The sequence below is a fragment of the Pavona decussata genome, unplaced genomic scaffold, assembly GCF_977016875.1.
Source record: "Pavona decussata unplaced genomic scaffold, jaPavDecu1.1 SCAFFOLD_237, whole genome shotgun sequence".
Classification (NCBI taxonomy): domain Eukaryota; kingdom Metazoa; phylum Cnidaria; class Anthozoa; order Scleractinia; family Agariciidae; genus Pavona; species Pavona decussata.
In genome coordinates this window covers 1,817,988-1,831,227 of record NW_028145642.1, presented here as the reverse complement: position 1 = coordinate 1,831,227, position 13,240 = coordinate 1,817,988, and the positions used below count along the sequence as shown (strand labels likewise).

Genomic DNA, 13,240 nt, shown 5'->3' with positions numbered 1-13,240 from the left:
AATGAACTTCAGCCCGGGCGCAATTGAAACTATGTTGGGTAAAATAAAATCAAGATAAAGCGTTTTTATTGAAATCAAGTTCGTGCTGAAATGTGACTGCGTTTACAGTCGAAGCTATAAAGTGTGGAGGAGCGTTGCGTGACGAGACACAGAACGGCTGCGAGGGAGACTACCGTAGTGACCACTCTAAATGCCAATACTTTTAGTGGTCGCTTACGGGAGGTGATCGCTTACGAGAACGAGAGTAGAACCAGAGCAGGTCTCCTCTAGGAACAGGTCTCACACATCAACTTAATTACATATATTTTCCTAGTTATAATACGAGTAGTGCTAGGTTGTCACTAAAAGTTCCTCAGGTAAACTCTGAGTAGCGCAGTACATACAGCGAACATGGAGATGAGACATGATCTTAAACACCAAAAACATGTCATAATATCATCAGATGATTTTTATTCTCAATGGCAGACACCTTACAGGAGTCAACTAATTGATATAGGGCCCAGTTGTTCAAAGCCCGATTCATTTTAACGTGAACTTTGATTCAAGTCAGGGCTCCTGTTCAAGTTTAATTACTAATCTCACTAATCGGTAAAATTCTTCCAAAAGATTTTTTGCTGTCAGTTTTGACTTAGACTTTTCTTTAACTTTAGCTTGAAATTAGGCTTTAAAACCACTTTCCAAGAGCGAGATGAAAACCTTGGTTAACTTTTAATCGTAGATTAGTGTTAATCGGCTTTGGAACAACCCGGCCCAGATCGCGGTGTATGACATTTGCACACTGCACACTGCAGACTGCAGACTGCAGACCGCAGACCGCAGACCGCAGACCGCAGACCGCAGACCGCAGACCGCAGACCGCAGACCGCAGACCGCAGACCGCAGACCGCAGACCGCAGACCGCAGACTGCAGACCGCAGACTGCAAACTGCAGACTGCAGACTGTACAATTGTTTTCACCAGTTGTAATTTGAGTACAGGGCACCAAGACTCACAACAGCCTCCTAAGCTAAATTACGTATATGATTAGTATGAGGACCAGAGTTTATCGATAAAACATCAAAACTTGCTAAAAATGACCTTTTTTTTTTACATGTCTTTCTGAGGTATGTATATTAAATGGCAATTTACGTGAATTTCCAACTTTTTATGAATCTTACGATTAATTCCCATAGAAATCCTTATTTCGAGGAGGCTTTTGTGACTGTGGGTACCCTGTGGCACCCTTATTCCTAGGCTTCTAAGAAAGTAAAAAAAAACATGGCGATGGTGTGGCTCGTTTCTCTTTTTCTCATCGGGAACCCGAGCTATTGTTTTCTGAGGGAAGCATACTAAGTAAGAAAAAGACATTCCTAACTTGGGAACGAGGCTGTTGTAACTTTACGCGGGAAAATCAACCTCGTACCCAGGGCCCCAGGCCAAGGCTGATTTCCAATTTTTTTGACGTTGCTTTATTGATGATGACGTCACCTTTATTCTTATGTTTCAATGTGTATTATTTAACAGTCTGCAGTCTGCAGTCTGCAGTCTGCAGTCTGCAGTGTGCGGTCTGCGGTCTGCGGTCTGCGGTCTGCAGTCTGCAAATGTCATACACCGCCCAGATCATGAGTCAAGTGGTCGCTTACTAGAGGTTAAAAACAATGAAAAATTATAATGCCGTCACCTCAAAAAGTGGTCGCGATTAGTTACGACAGATACCCTAACTATAGGGCTTTGAATGCGAAAAATTTGGTGTTGTGGATCGGTGCACGCTTATAGGAGTTGGTCGCTTACGGGAGATAGTCGCACAGTCGGTCGCAGATGGACTTAGCGAGGCCAAGCAGGAGCTATGACCCGTAAGCTCCTCCTCCTGGCCCAGGTCCGTGGGGACCTGGGCGCAAGCCGTTCATTCCCAGTGTTTCTCTTTCTTCAAAATGGCGGACTTGTTCATCGAGCAAAGATAGGATAAATATGGTGACGAATTTTCTCAACAATGTCTTCTAAATCAAGGACAGATGGCAATGAATTAGAAAAACAGTTTATCTTACGCGTTCCTCAGGTAAAGAAAGTTAACGTAACCCTTTCATACGTTTCCTTAAGGCTTTTTCGATGCTGAATGACTTCGTTAAACTTGAGCGAAAAGTCGTCTAAAAAAGCGTCATAAGCTCATATGTATTAAGCTTAGCGCTTAGCAGTTCGTACCCAGACGATTCGTAAGCCCCCCCCCCCCAACCCCTTCGATACAACGATACAAGCCCCCCTCTATTTTCTTTTGTGTTGTTAGGTTTAATTTTGTTCCAAATATTGAAATGAATTTTGATGTATTATGACATGCTTAAACAGTAAATAAAAAGTGTATTTCGATGAAACACTAATCTCGCCCATTTCGAAACGTTTTTTTTTTATTCCGGTTATACTAAAAACCACAGCCACAGAATTAGGCTCTTGTACTTTATTTAAAGGGTTCTTTTCAAAATTTCAGGGAGCCTATTGTACACATGATCAGCAAACTTTCTCAGATTTTTGACCAGAGACCCCTCTCTTATCTGGAACACTGTTTGTTAGTTATTTTTCAACTTTTTTCCTCATTTTACCTTGCTAGTTACATGTATCTGTCGGTGGATTGTCGATAATCTGTCGGTGTACTTTCAGCTGAAAATTAGCTGGCAGATTTGTTTGGAAGGTGGTTTTCAATGTTTTACCACTAATTTTGTGATGTTTTGCAATAGGCTTATGCTTCAGCGTTACGTCATGCGATCCAAAATGGCTCACTTAAGGATAGGCTATCCATTGAATTTCAAGGTCAGTTAAAAGTGCCTGCAAAGTTGTGCAAAATCATGCACAATTAAATTACATTTAAGCATTAAGTGGTTTGAAAGATTTAGAGCTTCAGCTGTATACATGAGGAAATGTAAGGAATGGTACTAAATTCTCAACAAGTTTTAATTATTATTATTATTATTATTATTATTATGGAGGCAGTATGTCAACATCCGGATACCAGATATTATTATTATTATTATTATTGTTATTATTATTATTATTATTATTATTATTATTATTAATATTATTATTATTATTATTATTATTATTATTATTATTATTATTATTATTACTATTATTATTTAAAATAGGGAAGATTTTCAGGAGAATCATTTTTACTACAAAATACTTTCTTGGAGATGATGTTGCTACTAACTATAAAACTGCAATAGCAAAACTATAGTGGCACCAGCATACTGGAAAACACTCTCAAAGCAAAGCATGATTTTGAAGTTGCTTTTCTTACTTACAGTATGATCATAATTCATGTAAACAAAAGAGCAAATAAAGTTCTTCTATTATTCTATTTTTCAAACCAATTTCTTGCTGGGGATGAAAAATTATGATGTAGATTAATTTGCTGGTACATTTGATGACTTTCAACATTACCCTTTAAGGTGCATTCCTGTACATAAGTGGCAATACCTGGTGAAAGTTGTGCGTCTGATTGTTTGGTTTTCTTTCAGTGAGATTTGATAGATAGATTTACTGTTTTGTTAAATATTAACAAATGGAAACACAAGGCAGACACATTTACCAAGTTCTACCATTTCATTCAGCTTTGTTGGTTATGATAGAATTATTTCTCATTAGTCATACATTGTATCATTCGGCAATTTCATAAAAAGGAGTAAAACTGCTTTTTTGCCACATCATTTCATGCTCTCAGATGGCTGAATAAATAGACGCCTTGTCTACATACAAAGATGTGCTAAGATCTTTATCATGTAAGATATAGAAACTACAGCTTATTATTAGCTGAATTGGTCTGTGCTGAAAAGGAACATTCTGATTGGCTCCCTGAGCGGTCTGAATTTTCCTATACAGACCGCTAAGATGGATCATTTGTGTTACAACATACATTTGAAAGGAGTAAAGTGATTCAATTTTGACAAAAACAAAGCAAAAATGTTTTAAACTAAGTTTATGAAGTAGGAACTGTTCAAACTATCGAGTAGGAGTTTCACTTTCTTGCTTTTTTTCTCGCACTGCTTGAACATAAATAAGTTTCACGTGGACTAGAAAGCAACAAGCAGGACAGTCTACATAATAAAAACCTTATCAAAATAGCTTCTTTGGTGCATATTGGGAAAAATTAATGTTGGTCTCGTTATTTTGTTTTTCAAGTTTACTCCTTACGAAACTTGGAAACAAAAGAACTTGACCAATATTTTCCCAATACAGACCTCATGCTACTTCAATAACATATATATGCTATATTATAATAATAAAATAACCAAATATCTGTTTTAGCTGACTGCAGACATGCAACAGTCAGATTTGATGGGGCAGCTCTATCAGCTAAGGTAAGGAATACATTTTTAATATTAGTGAAATATTATTTCTTCAGGTTACTTTAAATGATTCATGAAATGTTTATTGTAGTCTTGCATGGCATGGTCAGAATGCAAAGGTCCCATGCAAGCTAACCAGCTAATAAACCTTAGCACACCTCAGTGACCGACTATGATATCGCGTAACACGCAATCTGATTGGCTACACAGGTGCCGTCTATCGATCGATGAACGGCAGTTTGTCAGAGTGCGTGCGATTTAGCATGCATCATTGCACAAATATATCAAAATTTATGAAATATAAAGATTTTTTTGCTTCACTGATCGATCACTGAGGTATGCTAAAACAATTCGACGGCTCGCTCTTGTTTCTATCGCCTTTGATAGTTGGCTTGGGGCTTCGCCCCTCTCCAACTATCAGCCGATAAAAACCTCGAGCTCACCGTCTAATTGTTAATTATCCACTGTGAATAGCAAAAACACTGCATTTTAAAGATTTTGAGATTTCAAGAGTATTATTAATTAAATTTTAATTACCAGTAGTACAAATATGCACGTAAATTGAGACATTTTTAAATATCCAGCTGGACAAAATACTGACTCAGGGATACATATGGTACGCTTATCGAGCAAATTAAAGAAATGTAAAAATTTGAGTTTCAAGAGTTTTTTTTTCAAAAAAATGTGTGACATAACCCTTTAAGCCCTGAGGGAAATGCCAAATTTTTCTAAATCGGTAGCTATGAACCAGGAGACCACATGTGATATACCATCATTTTGAAAGGTATTTTCTGGGGTATCCTATAAATCACACCAAAAGAAATGGAGGAGGTCACAGATTGAATTGACAAGTGCCCAAAATGAAAAAATAAAAGCGTTTAAAAACTTCCTGTTCCTTGTACAGATTGGGTATGTCCCTAAACTATAGCTTAATTTGCAGCTCTCAGTGCATCGCTTGTTGTCAGATATTAACCTGGCCTAAAAAGTACAAAGATAAAAAGTTCCAAAAGTTGCAGGGGTAGTGAATCAAGTCTTGTATGGGACAGGGGCATGATATTATGCCTTCTATGTGCAGATCTTTCCAAGATCTTTTAGTTGTGCAAATTTCACACAAATTGACTGAATATTGAACATGTAATTGCATCTTGTGCCATATGGCACTATCAGGGCTTAAAGGGATAAAGGCAGTGAGTAGGATCTTGATACCCAAATGAACATGTAACTTAAGGTTTTGATGTCAGGTAAAAATGTGTTGCATTGAAATGCATGGATATACAACTACTGTAATATAGTTATAGGTTAAAATGATTGCAATCTAGGTTGATTTCTATTTTCCTTAGTTTGTAAATTACCCAACCTTAACAACGGAAAATAGAAATCAACCTAGGTTGAAATCATTTTAACCTACAACATATACACATTGCTTGTTTTAGAAGTTGCTAATAAGTGATATTCTGTGATATTCCGTATGATATTCTGTGGGTTTTTCATGAATCACATTCAGTTATCAAGAATTTGATTTCATGCTTTTCATTCATTGTACGTAATAGCTGGTTGATCTGCCATGCATAATAGAATCTCACAAGACTGTGGACAACAAAAGTTTTTACAAAACTGCAGACATTTGCCAGGTATGAGTCAGAAAAAATAAGTTTACCTAAGCTGTTTAATCCTTGATGGTATGCTTTTTTAACTTGTACTGATTGTTAAGGCTTGGAAGACTAAAGTAGAACCCTGCTAACTAGAACTCCCACGGGATTGGAGTTGGCGGGATTGGTGTAGAATTTCAAGTATCTCATTAATAATTAATAAAATATAGAAGTTTTATCATTCTTTCACAATCATGTGAGGTCACTTTGGTGCAACAAGGTTGTTTTTTTAAGAACCTTTTGATAAGATCGTTGAGTTTGCAAGTTTTAGCCAAAATTTTAAGAACATGTGAAGAACAAAACAAAGGCTGAGATCTAGATAAGGACATTTCCAGACATTACAAGTCAATCAGCTTTGTTCTGACATTCTGAGGTTTACCAAACAACATTTTAAGATAGAGTTTGAGTTAAAAGGGTAAATTTGAGCCAAGGGAAAGTAAAATAGGTTCAAGCTTGCAGGGAGTTTGAGTTAACAAGGGCAAGTACGATTTAGCTGATAGTTAATGATTGAAAAATGGGGTCAAAACCAGGGGAAATTGGATTTTGTTCGAGTTTAAGTGCGGAGTTCAAGTTAACTGACTTTGAGTTAGTGAGGTTCTGCTGTATAAGTTAATAATTTTATTAGAAATTGGAATGAGTGCATCTAGCATTTGCGAGATTGCCTCTAAATTGAATGGCACAAAATTCAGTTTCCAAAATTTGGTAACTGAGTTGGGTTGCAGAGAAGAACAGCTTCCCTTGTCCAAGTGTTGGCCGACAGTGTTAAGTGGTTTTTCTTTTGTGTCAATCCCCCCTTACTCATCCCATTATCCACTTAACCATAATTATTTCCCTGAAAAATGTCCCAAATTCCAAGGGAAATTGAAAATTGATCCCACTTACTTCTTGTGAAATTGACCCAGTTCGTTTGGTTGTAAACATCTGTAGCAGGATGACACAAGAAGATACAAGAAAATGCTCCCAATACTTTGGGGATAAATTTTTGAGAAGGTTGTAGTCTATGGTCTATCATTGGTAGAGAAATTTGGTGACCTGTACAGGAGACTGGCAGATTTGATTTGTGTTTTGGAGACTCAGATAAGCTGGGAGAGGTGGCATACAGTATATGAATGTGGGCATCCCCACAAAGCTAAGGGGTGATTGAACCACAGAATTTTGAGACAATGCAAAGAACTCTTGGTAGCAGACAAATTTGGTGTCGAATTAAGGATGTGCTCTATTTGATTCCTTCTGTACGTATAGATTATAGTAAAATCAAAACAAATTTAATTTGGGCTTTATTCTTTGTAGTTGTTAGTTTGCTCTGAAGATGACAGCATGAAAGAAGATGAGGACATTTCTCCCAAAAAGGAATCCAAGAAATTCATGTGGAATCATGGAGGTATGTAAAAATGGTGCTTGTGTTAACTTATTTTAACAGTGTACAGTCTATGCTGCACAAACTTCTGCACAATTTTGAATATAAATACCTTAGTTTGAAAAAAAAAATTGGGGGATATATGTAATAATATATGATGAAAAATAGCAAAAAAGTTGTATGATCTTTCAGTGTATTGCTATACTGTATCTGCTGTACAGTATGTGCTATTCATTCTCTCATTTACCCCATTGTATTGATGAGCACCACTTCTCCGTCATTAGGAAACACCTGGAAAATCAGTGACCTCACGGGAACTGTTCTATCTTGAATCTTATTGTTATTGAATCTTATTGTTATTATATTTGGACCGTACCTTGCATTAGCTTAATATACTTTGTAGGTTGATTTAAAAATTCTGAATCCTCAGTTACTGGCCCACTGAAGAATGTCCGCAAACGAAGATTCAGAAAAACAGCAAAGAAGAAGGTAGTGTTTAATATTCAATAAAGTATTGTCACTTAGCATGTAGGAGCCAGATTCATGAAGTCTGTTGTTGACATAAGAATAGTCTATTGTTAAGAAACATAACTTATTATAATCATAACTTAGGAGGGTTTCCTCAATCTGGGCCAGGTTGTCTGAAAGCTGGTTAACACTAATCCCCAATTAAAAGTTAACCGAGGTTTTCATCTCGCTCTTCAAAAATGTTTTTGGGGCTTATTTGAAGCTAATGGTGACAGAAAAGTTTAAGTCAAAGCTAAGGGCAGACATCCTTTAGCAGCATCCTTATTGATTAGCAATTAAACTAGAATCAAACTTCACGTTAAGCTAAGATTAACTTAATCGGGCTTTGAACAACTGGGCCCTGGTCCCAAATCACTATATCTCTGCTTAGTATATACTGATAAACATTAAATTACACTGTATTCAGTTAGTGTGATATTTGTCGGCCATGCTTGTTGGGTTTTGATCCTCATTTTTCTGAACAAAATAATAATTACTATATTCCTTTTAAGTATAGTGAAGTATTGGTGATGAATTTGGGACAAATGCTTAACCCTGCTACTGTACCAATTAATAAACTTAAGTTCATTGTGTAAACATGAATGGACTGGCCTGGTGGGTATGCTTTAAAACAAGAGCTCTAGGTTTGGGTATAAGTTAATCATATCTCTGTCATACATTCTTTTCTGCTTTACATAGTTTCTCTGCTTGCCTGATGAAGAATTTGCTGCACTCACAAAGAATTTTAAAATCCACTTATAAATTATGCCATATTGTCAAGTCTTACTAACCCACCAGCTACATTACTTCAATGTTGTTGAAATAATTTTCTCCAAGCTTTAGCAATAACTGCAGAAACTAGGCTTTCCATAGTTGCATCATATCATTATTCTTTTCAAGGATGTAAATCTCAATACAGACACCCCATTGTAGATCACTGGAAATTACAAGTGGAGGGGTCTCAAAATCCAAAGTTTTAAAGGGAGTATGAAGCTGAAATTTAGAGTTGCTGCAGGGTTGGGTGGGGCCCAAACCAATGAACCTTTCCAAAAGAGCCCTGGTATGGAATTGGAAATGTTAGATTCATGCAGGTATTCAAAAATTATAAACTTTAAAAATATTAAAATTTGACACTGGATAAAAATATTTTTTCCAGAATTTAATTAGCATTCATAATTTGGTGACATTGGAGAGTTGCTAAACACTAAATGTTTTTCTTTCTTGTTGCTTTAATATTTAGATAGTAGAGTCTCCAGAGATTGAAAAGGAAGTCAAGCGGCTGCTTAGAACTGATCTGAGTGCCTCAAATGTCAATATCCTTTCAATTGAAATCAAATATTCCTGAAGAGACTCCGAGTTATAACTGCTTCAAGCTAAAATGAGAGGTGTTTTTAACAGGTTATACTTTGCCTGTGGTAACCCATTATGTCATGAAAATGACCATAACTTGTTCGCCAATGATTAGCCATTTGTTTGATACCGCTATAATGTAAGTTGTATCAACTTATAAGAGGGAAAATGTTGGAAACTAGTGCCACCCACCTTAAACTGGGATTCAAAACTGAATTTAACCCTGGGCTTGTTTAGCCCTACTTTAAACAACAGGCCCCAGTTGTTCAAAGGCCGGATAACTTTATCCGCTGGATAAGGCACTATTCGGGGTCTAAAATATACGTCACGTTAAACGTTGTCAAAGGTTTTCGTACACTCCTAAACTAGACTGTGGTTAGAGTGTGCATATTCGCTTGTACACGACGAAATACTGAAATCTTTGCACAGATAGAAACTGTCGGATAGTGACTTATCCACTGGATAAAGTTATCCGGCCTTTGAACAACTGGGACCAGAGCTCTGCAATCTGCACCTGTGTGGTCATGTAATGTAGAAATAATATTGTAATTTTTTATGAGCCTTAACATGCTTTAAGCTTTGAGGTATTACAAGATGAGGAGAAGCCAGATGAGAGGTAATATGCTTATCGGTGCACTGCTTTTCAAACTATTCATAACTCATTAATCATCTGAAAGCATATAATTATATTGCACACAAATCTGTCATATCCATAAACCTTGGAAAAGCAGTGAACAAATTCTCCCTGGAGAATTTAATTTTTTTATGATATAATTATTGACCTAATATTATTTATTTTAGAAAACAGTTTCACAGACTGTTGTTCCTTTCCCCATGTTAAAGGGACCACATGTAACCAAAGGCAATCGATAGAAGAGACGAATAATATGTAGTTCTGAGATACAGTTTTTTTCAAACTGAATCATACAATTATGTAGCAAAATATTTGAGTTCAAATTAAAACAGGTGCTTTCTCATCAAATTGTTCCCACTGCCCTTTGAATTCCCCTGGAGACAAAGTTGATAAAACGTGATGTTACAGATGTGTTTTGAATGAGATTACAATGTGGTGGTGTGTTTTAGCTTTGTTTAACGTGCATTTTGTGGTTTCAGTGTTGTGTCTGATGCTGAATTATTGAACAACTCCATGCCGTCACCTCTGTCTGTAACACAAACTGAAGAGCAGGATGGTGGTAGTGATGATGAGGACAGGAATGAACTGTTTGCTATCCTTCAAGAGGCAAGCAGCGATGAACAGGAAGATACTCAAGACGACGATGATAATGATGTTAATGTTGATGTGGAAATGGAAGAGGACACAGTGGGTCAATTCACAGGTAAAAAAATATAACATTAAAGCTTTTGAAACGGACATTTTGGACTTCATCAGTTTGAATGGAGATGCTAATGTTCAACTGTAAAGGTAGTGCATCATTTAAAATTTACGTGTGTTCAAGGAGCCTTCATAAAAGGTACAGTACTTCATGGTGATGCTGGCCTCTGTTATTCTGATGTGGAAGGCAGTCTCATTCTTCATTGACAATCCGACTTTTTTCATACCACATGTTAAAATCCATGGTTTGGTTTATCTTGTGAACTTTGGAGGTTTTATTTTATCCCAGCTTTCTTGGAGATTTTGCCACACGTATGACGTAGTACCCTGTAACAGTGGTGTTGCAAATGATCCAACAGCTGTCCCCTATCTAATAAACACCCAATATGTATTACTTTGTGATAAATGCCCCTTCAAAAAGTAGTGCAAAGAAATAATAGAAACAAAAATTAAATACCAAAAAAAAATTGTCCCATCTCGAGTCCACCCACAAATAAGTACACGGAAGTGTGCTATGCAGTTTCGGCGTTTAAGAGGTTGTTGTGCATTTTAATAGTAATCGTATTTTTATCTTAGCTTTTTTAGTATTGTACGTTTAGGCTTTCACTTATAAGAATTTTAAAGTTTTTCTGTTCTTTAGGTAATTTTTGTTACATACCGGCACATGCAATTAGCAGAAGTGTCTTAAATGCGGTGCACAATTTTTATTAAGAAAGCCGGGTATGTTCATATTAAATTAAATACGTTTTGCTAACATGGTCTGATATTATTTTGAATAGTTCTGTACCACGTACCTGAACACGCTACACAGAAAACTTACCCTGTGAACATTCAATACAATTTATAAAAAAGTTCCACACCATATCTCAAAATGTTAATTTGGCTCCACGAATTATCGGTAATGTAGTTCAGGAAAACCAGTGGTTGTGTATTATGAACCCTGATATCAGAAAAAAAAAGTGAGACTGTATATTAAATGAGAAGAATTAATTGTTGGCTGATTTCATTTTTGATTTTCTTGTAGAGAACGAAAGTCAGTCAAAAGCTCAGTTAGAATTTTTACGCGAAAAACTAATCGAAATCAGAGCAGCGCGAGAAGAGCAGGAGACAAGAGTCCGAGAAGCCTCTAACTTGTTTCTTAAGGTAAATAGATACTGTTAAATTTAGGAGATAGAGTGGTTTTCAATTGAGTGTCGAAAGTAATTTTGCGATTGCTTTGGTTTTGCACTACTACGTTCTGTGATTGGTTAAAAGCAACCCGCGCGCCACTTTCTCAACCAATGGGAATCCAAACCAAAACCAATCGTGTTTTCGCCGCACGCGTTTTCCCCGCGCTTGGCGCCCGTTACACGTATTTGCTTCGAATTCTGATTGGTTCATTTGTGCTGTTTACATCTGTTACGATTGGTCGGAGTAATTACTGGTTTTGGTTTTACGACACTGAATTGGAAACCGCTCTAATTGGATAATAATAACTTTGATGGTTATCACACAGGGCAAATGTATGTAGCAGTATGAATTATTCTTTTAGTAACTAATTCTAATTCTAGTAACTTATTGGCTCCTTTGTATAAATAGTTATGGGAATGTATGGTATTTTAATTTAGGAAATAAATGGGTCAGTGTTACGGTTAATGTTGTAACATAATTATTATACAGTCAGTACATGTACTTGCCGTATATCAATGGCGTATAGTAGGTGCATTCACTTTCTTAATTACGCTGTTCAGCCTTGCACAATAGTCCAGGTTTGTGTCAGTCCTGGACTGAACTGTGAAAATGGATTGAAGATAACCTTTTTGCGCAAAGTCCTCTATTTTGTTTTGGTTTCGAATTTGTAATAAAGGCAAATTCTGAGTTGTAGTGAAGCGATGGTTAGTGAACAACTAAATGTAGTTTTAGAATCCACCTCAGACATGCTTACGTTATAATGACGCCCTAAGGAAACGTTTTTCTAAAATAACAAAATAAAATCAGTTTTCCATCAGAACGCGAACTAGACATAAAGCTGATTCACTAAATTGGCGAGTCACAATATAGTGGACTTCACGCATCTGCGAAATGGGCACTAAGTTTTTTTTTTTGTTTTTTTTTGTTTTTTTTTTTTGTTTTTTTTGCACTTGTATGTACCCAGCGTTGCCGATTTCTCTAATCCATTGTGTGATATCTCTCTTGTCTCCACGGCATCACTAATAAGATATTTCTGATCTGGTTCTATTCTATAGCAACGGTTTGAGAAAGTTCTTGAGGAACTCAAATCACAGGAGGCTAAACAAGAGCTTGAGGTAGAGAACAAGTTCCGTTTGTTGTTTTTTCCTTTTTGTTATACTGCTCATCAGCGCAAGACTTGATCTCCTTAATTCTTTCTTTTTTGGCAGCTTTGCAAGCTTGAGGCTCAAGTTTCCTCCAAACCATGAGAGAGAGGCTGTAGAGAACCTAGTCAGATGGGTTCGCGTCGAGGTGTGATAACCAACATCAAAGGAACTCCACAAGAAAATAATTATATTTAAACTACTTTACGTATAATGCAAAAAGTGCTGATTACCTTAACCTGCAGTGATCATCAAAGACTGTACAAAGTTTTATTATTAAAGGCTTAATTTTCTTTATCGTTTGTTACACTGATGCGTAGTACATACTATTTGCTGGTCTTCTTATGGTAGTGGGGTCATCACCTTTCATAAAACAGTGTCTTATCCTTGAATCGTTTATTCTAGAACTATATGTTGCT

The 13,240-nt window shown here is 36.5% G+C and overlaps 1 protein-coding gene across 1 annotated transcript; it reads left to right on the top strand.

Annotated features, from left to right (window-relative positions):
* Window positions 1-1,890: 1,890 nt before the first annotated feature.
* LOC146457851 (transcription initiation factor TFIID subunit 7-like) lies at window positions 1,891-13,118 on the top strand. The gene is made up of 12 exons (XM_085091478.1): window positions 1,891-2,035; window positions 2,706-2,778; window positions 4,273-4,325; window positions 5,864-5,944; window positions 7,253-7,343; window positions 7,750-7,808; window positions 9,067-9,139; window positions 9,753-9,792; window positions 10,290-10,513; window positions 11,534-11,652; window positions 12,735-12,794; window positions 12,888-13,118. Exons 1-12 carry the CDS (start codon window positions 1,970-1,972, stop codon window positions 12,924-12,926), a joined length of 978 nt encoding a protein of 325 aa, XP_084947604.1. The 5' UTR covers window positions 1,891-1,969; the 3' UTR covers window positions 12,927-13,118.
* Window positions 13,119-13,240: the final 122 nt, after the last annotated feature.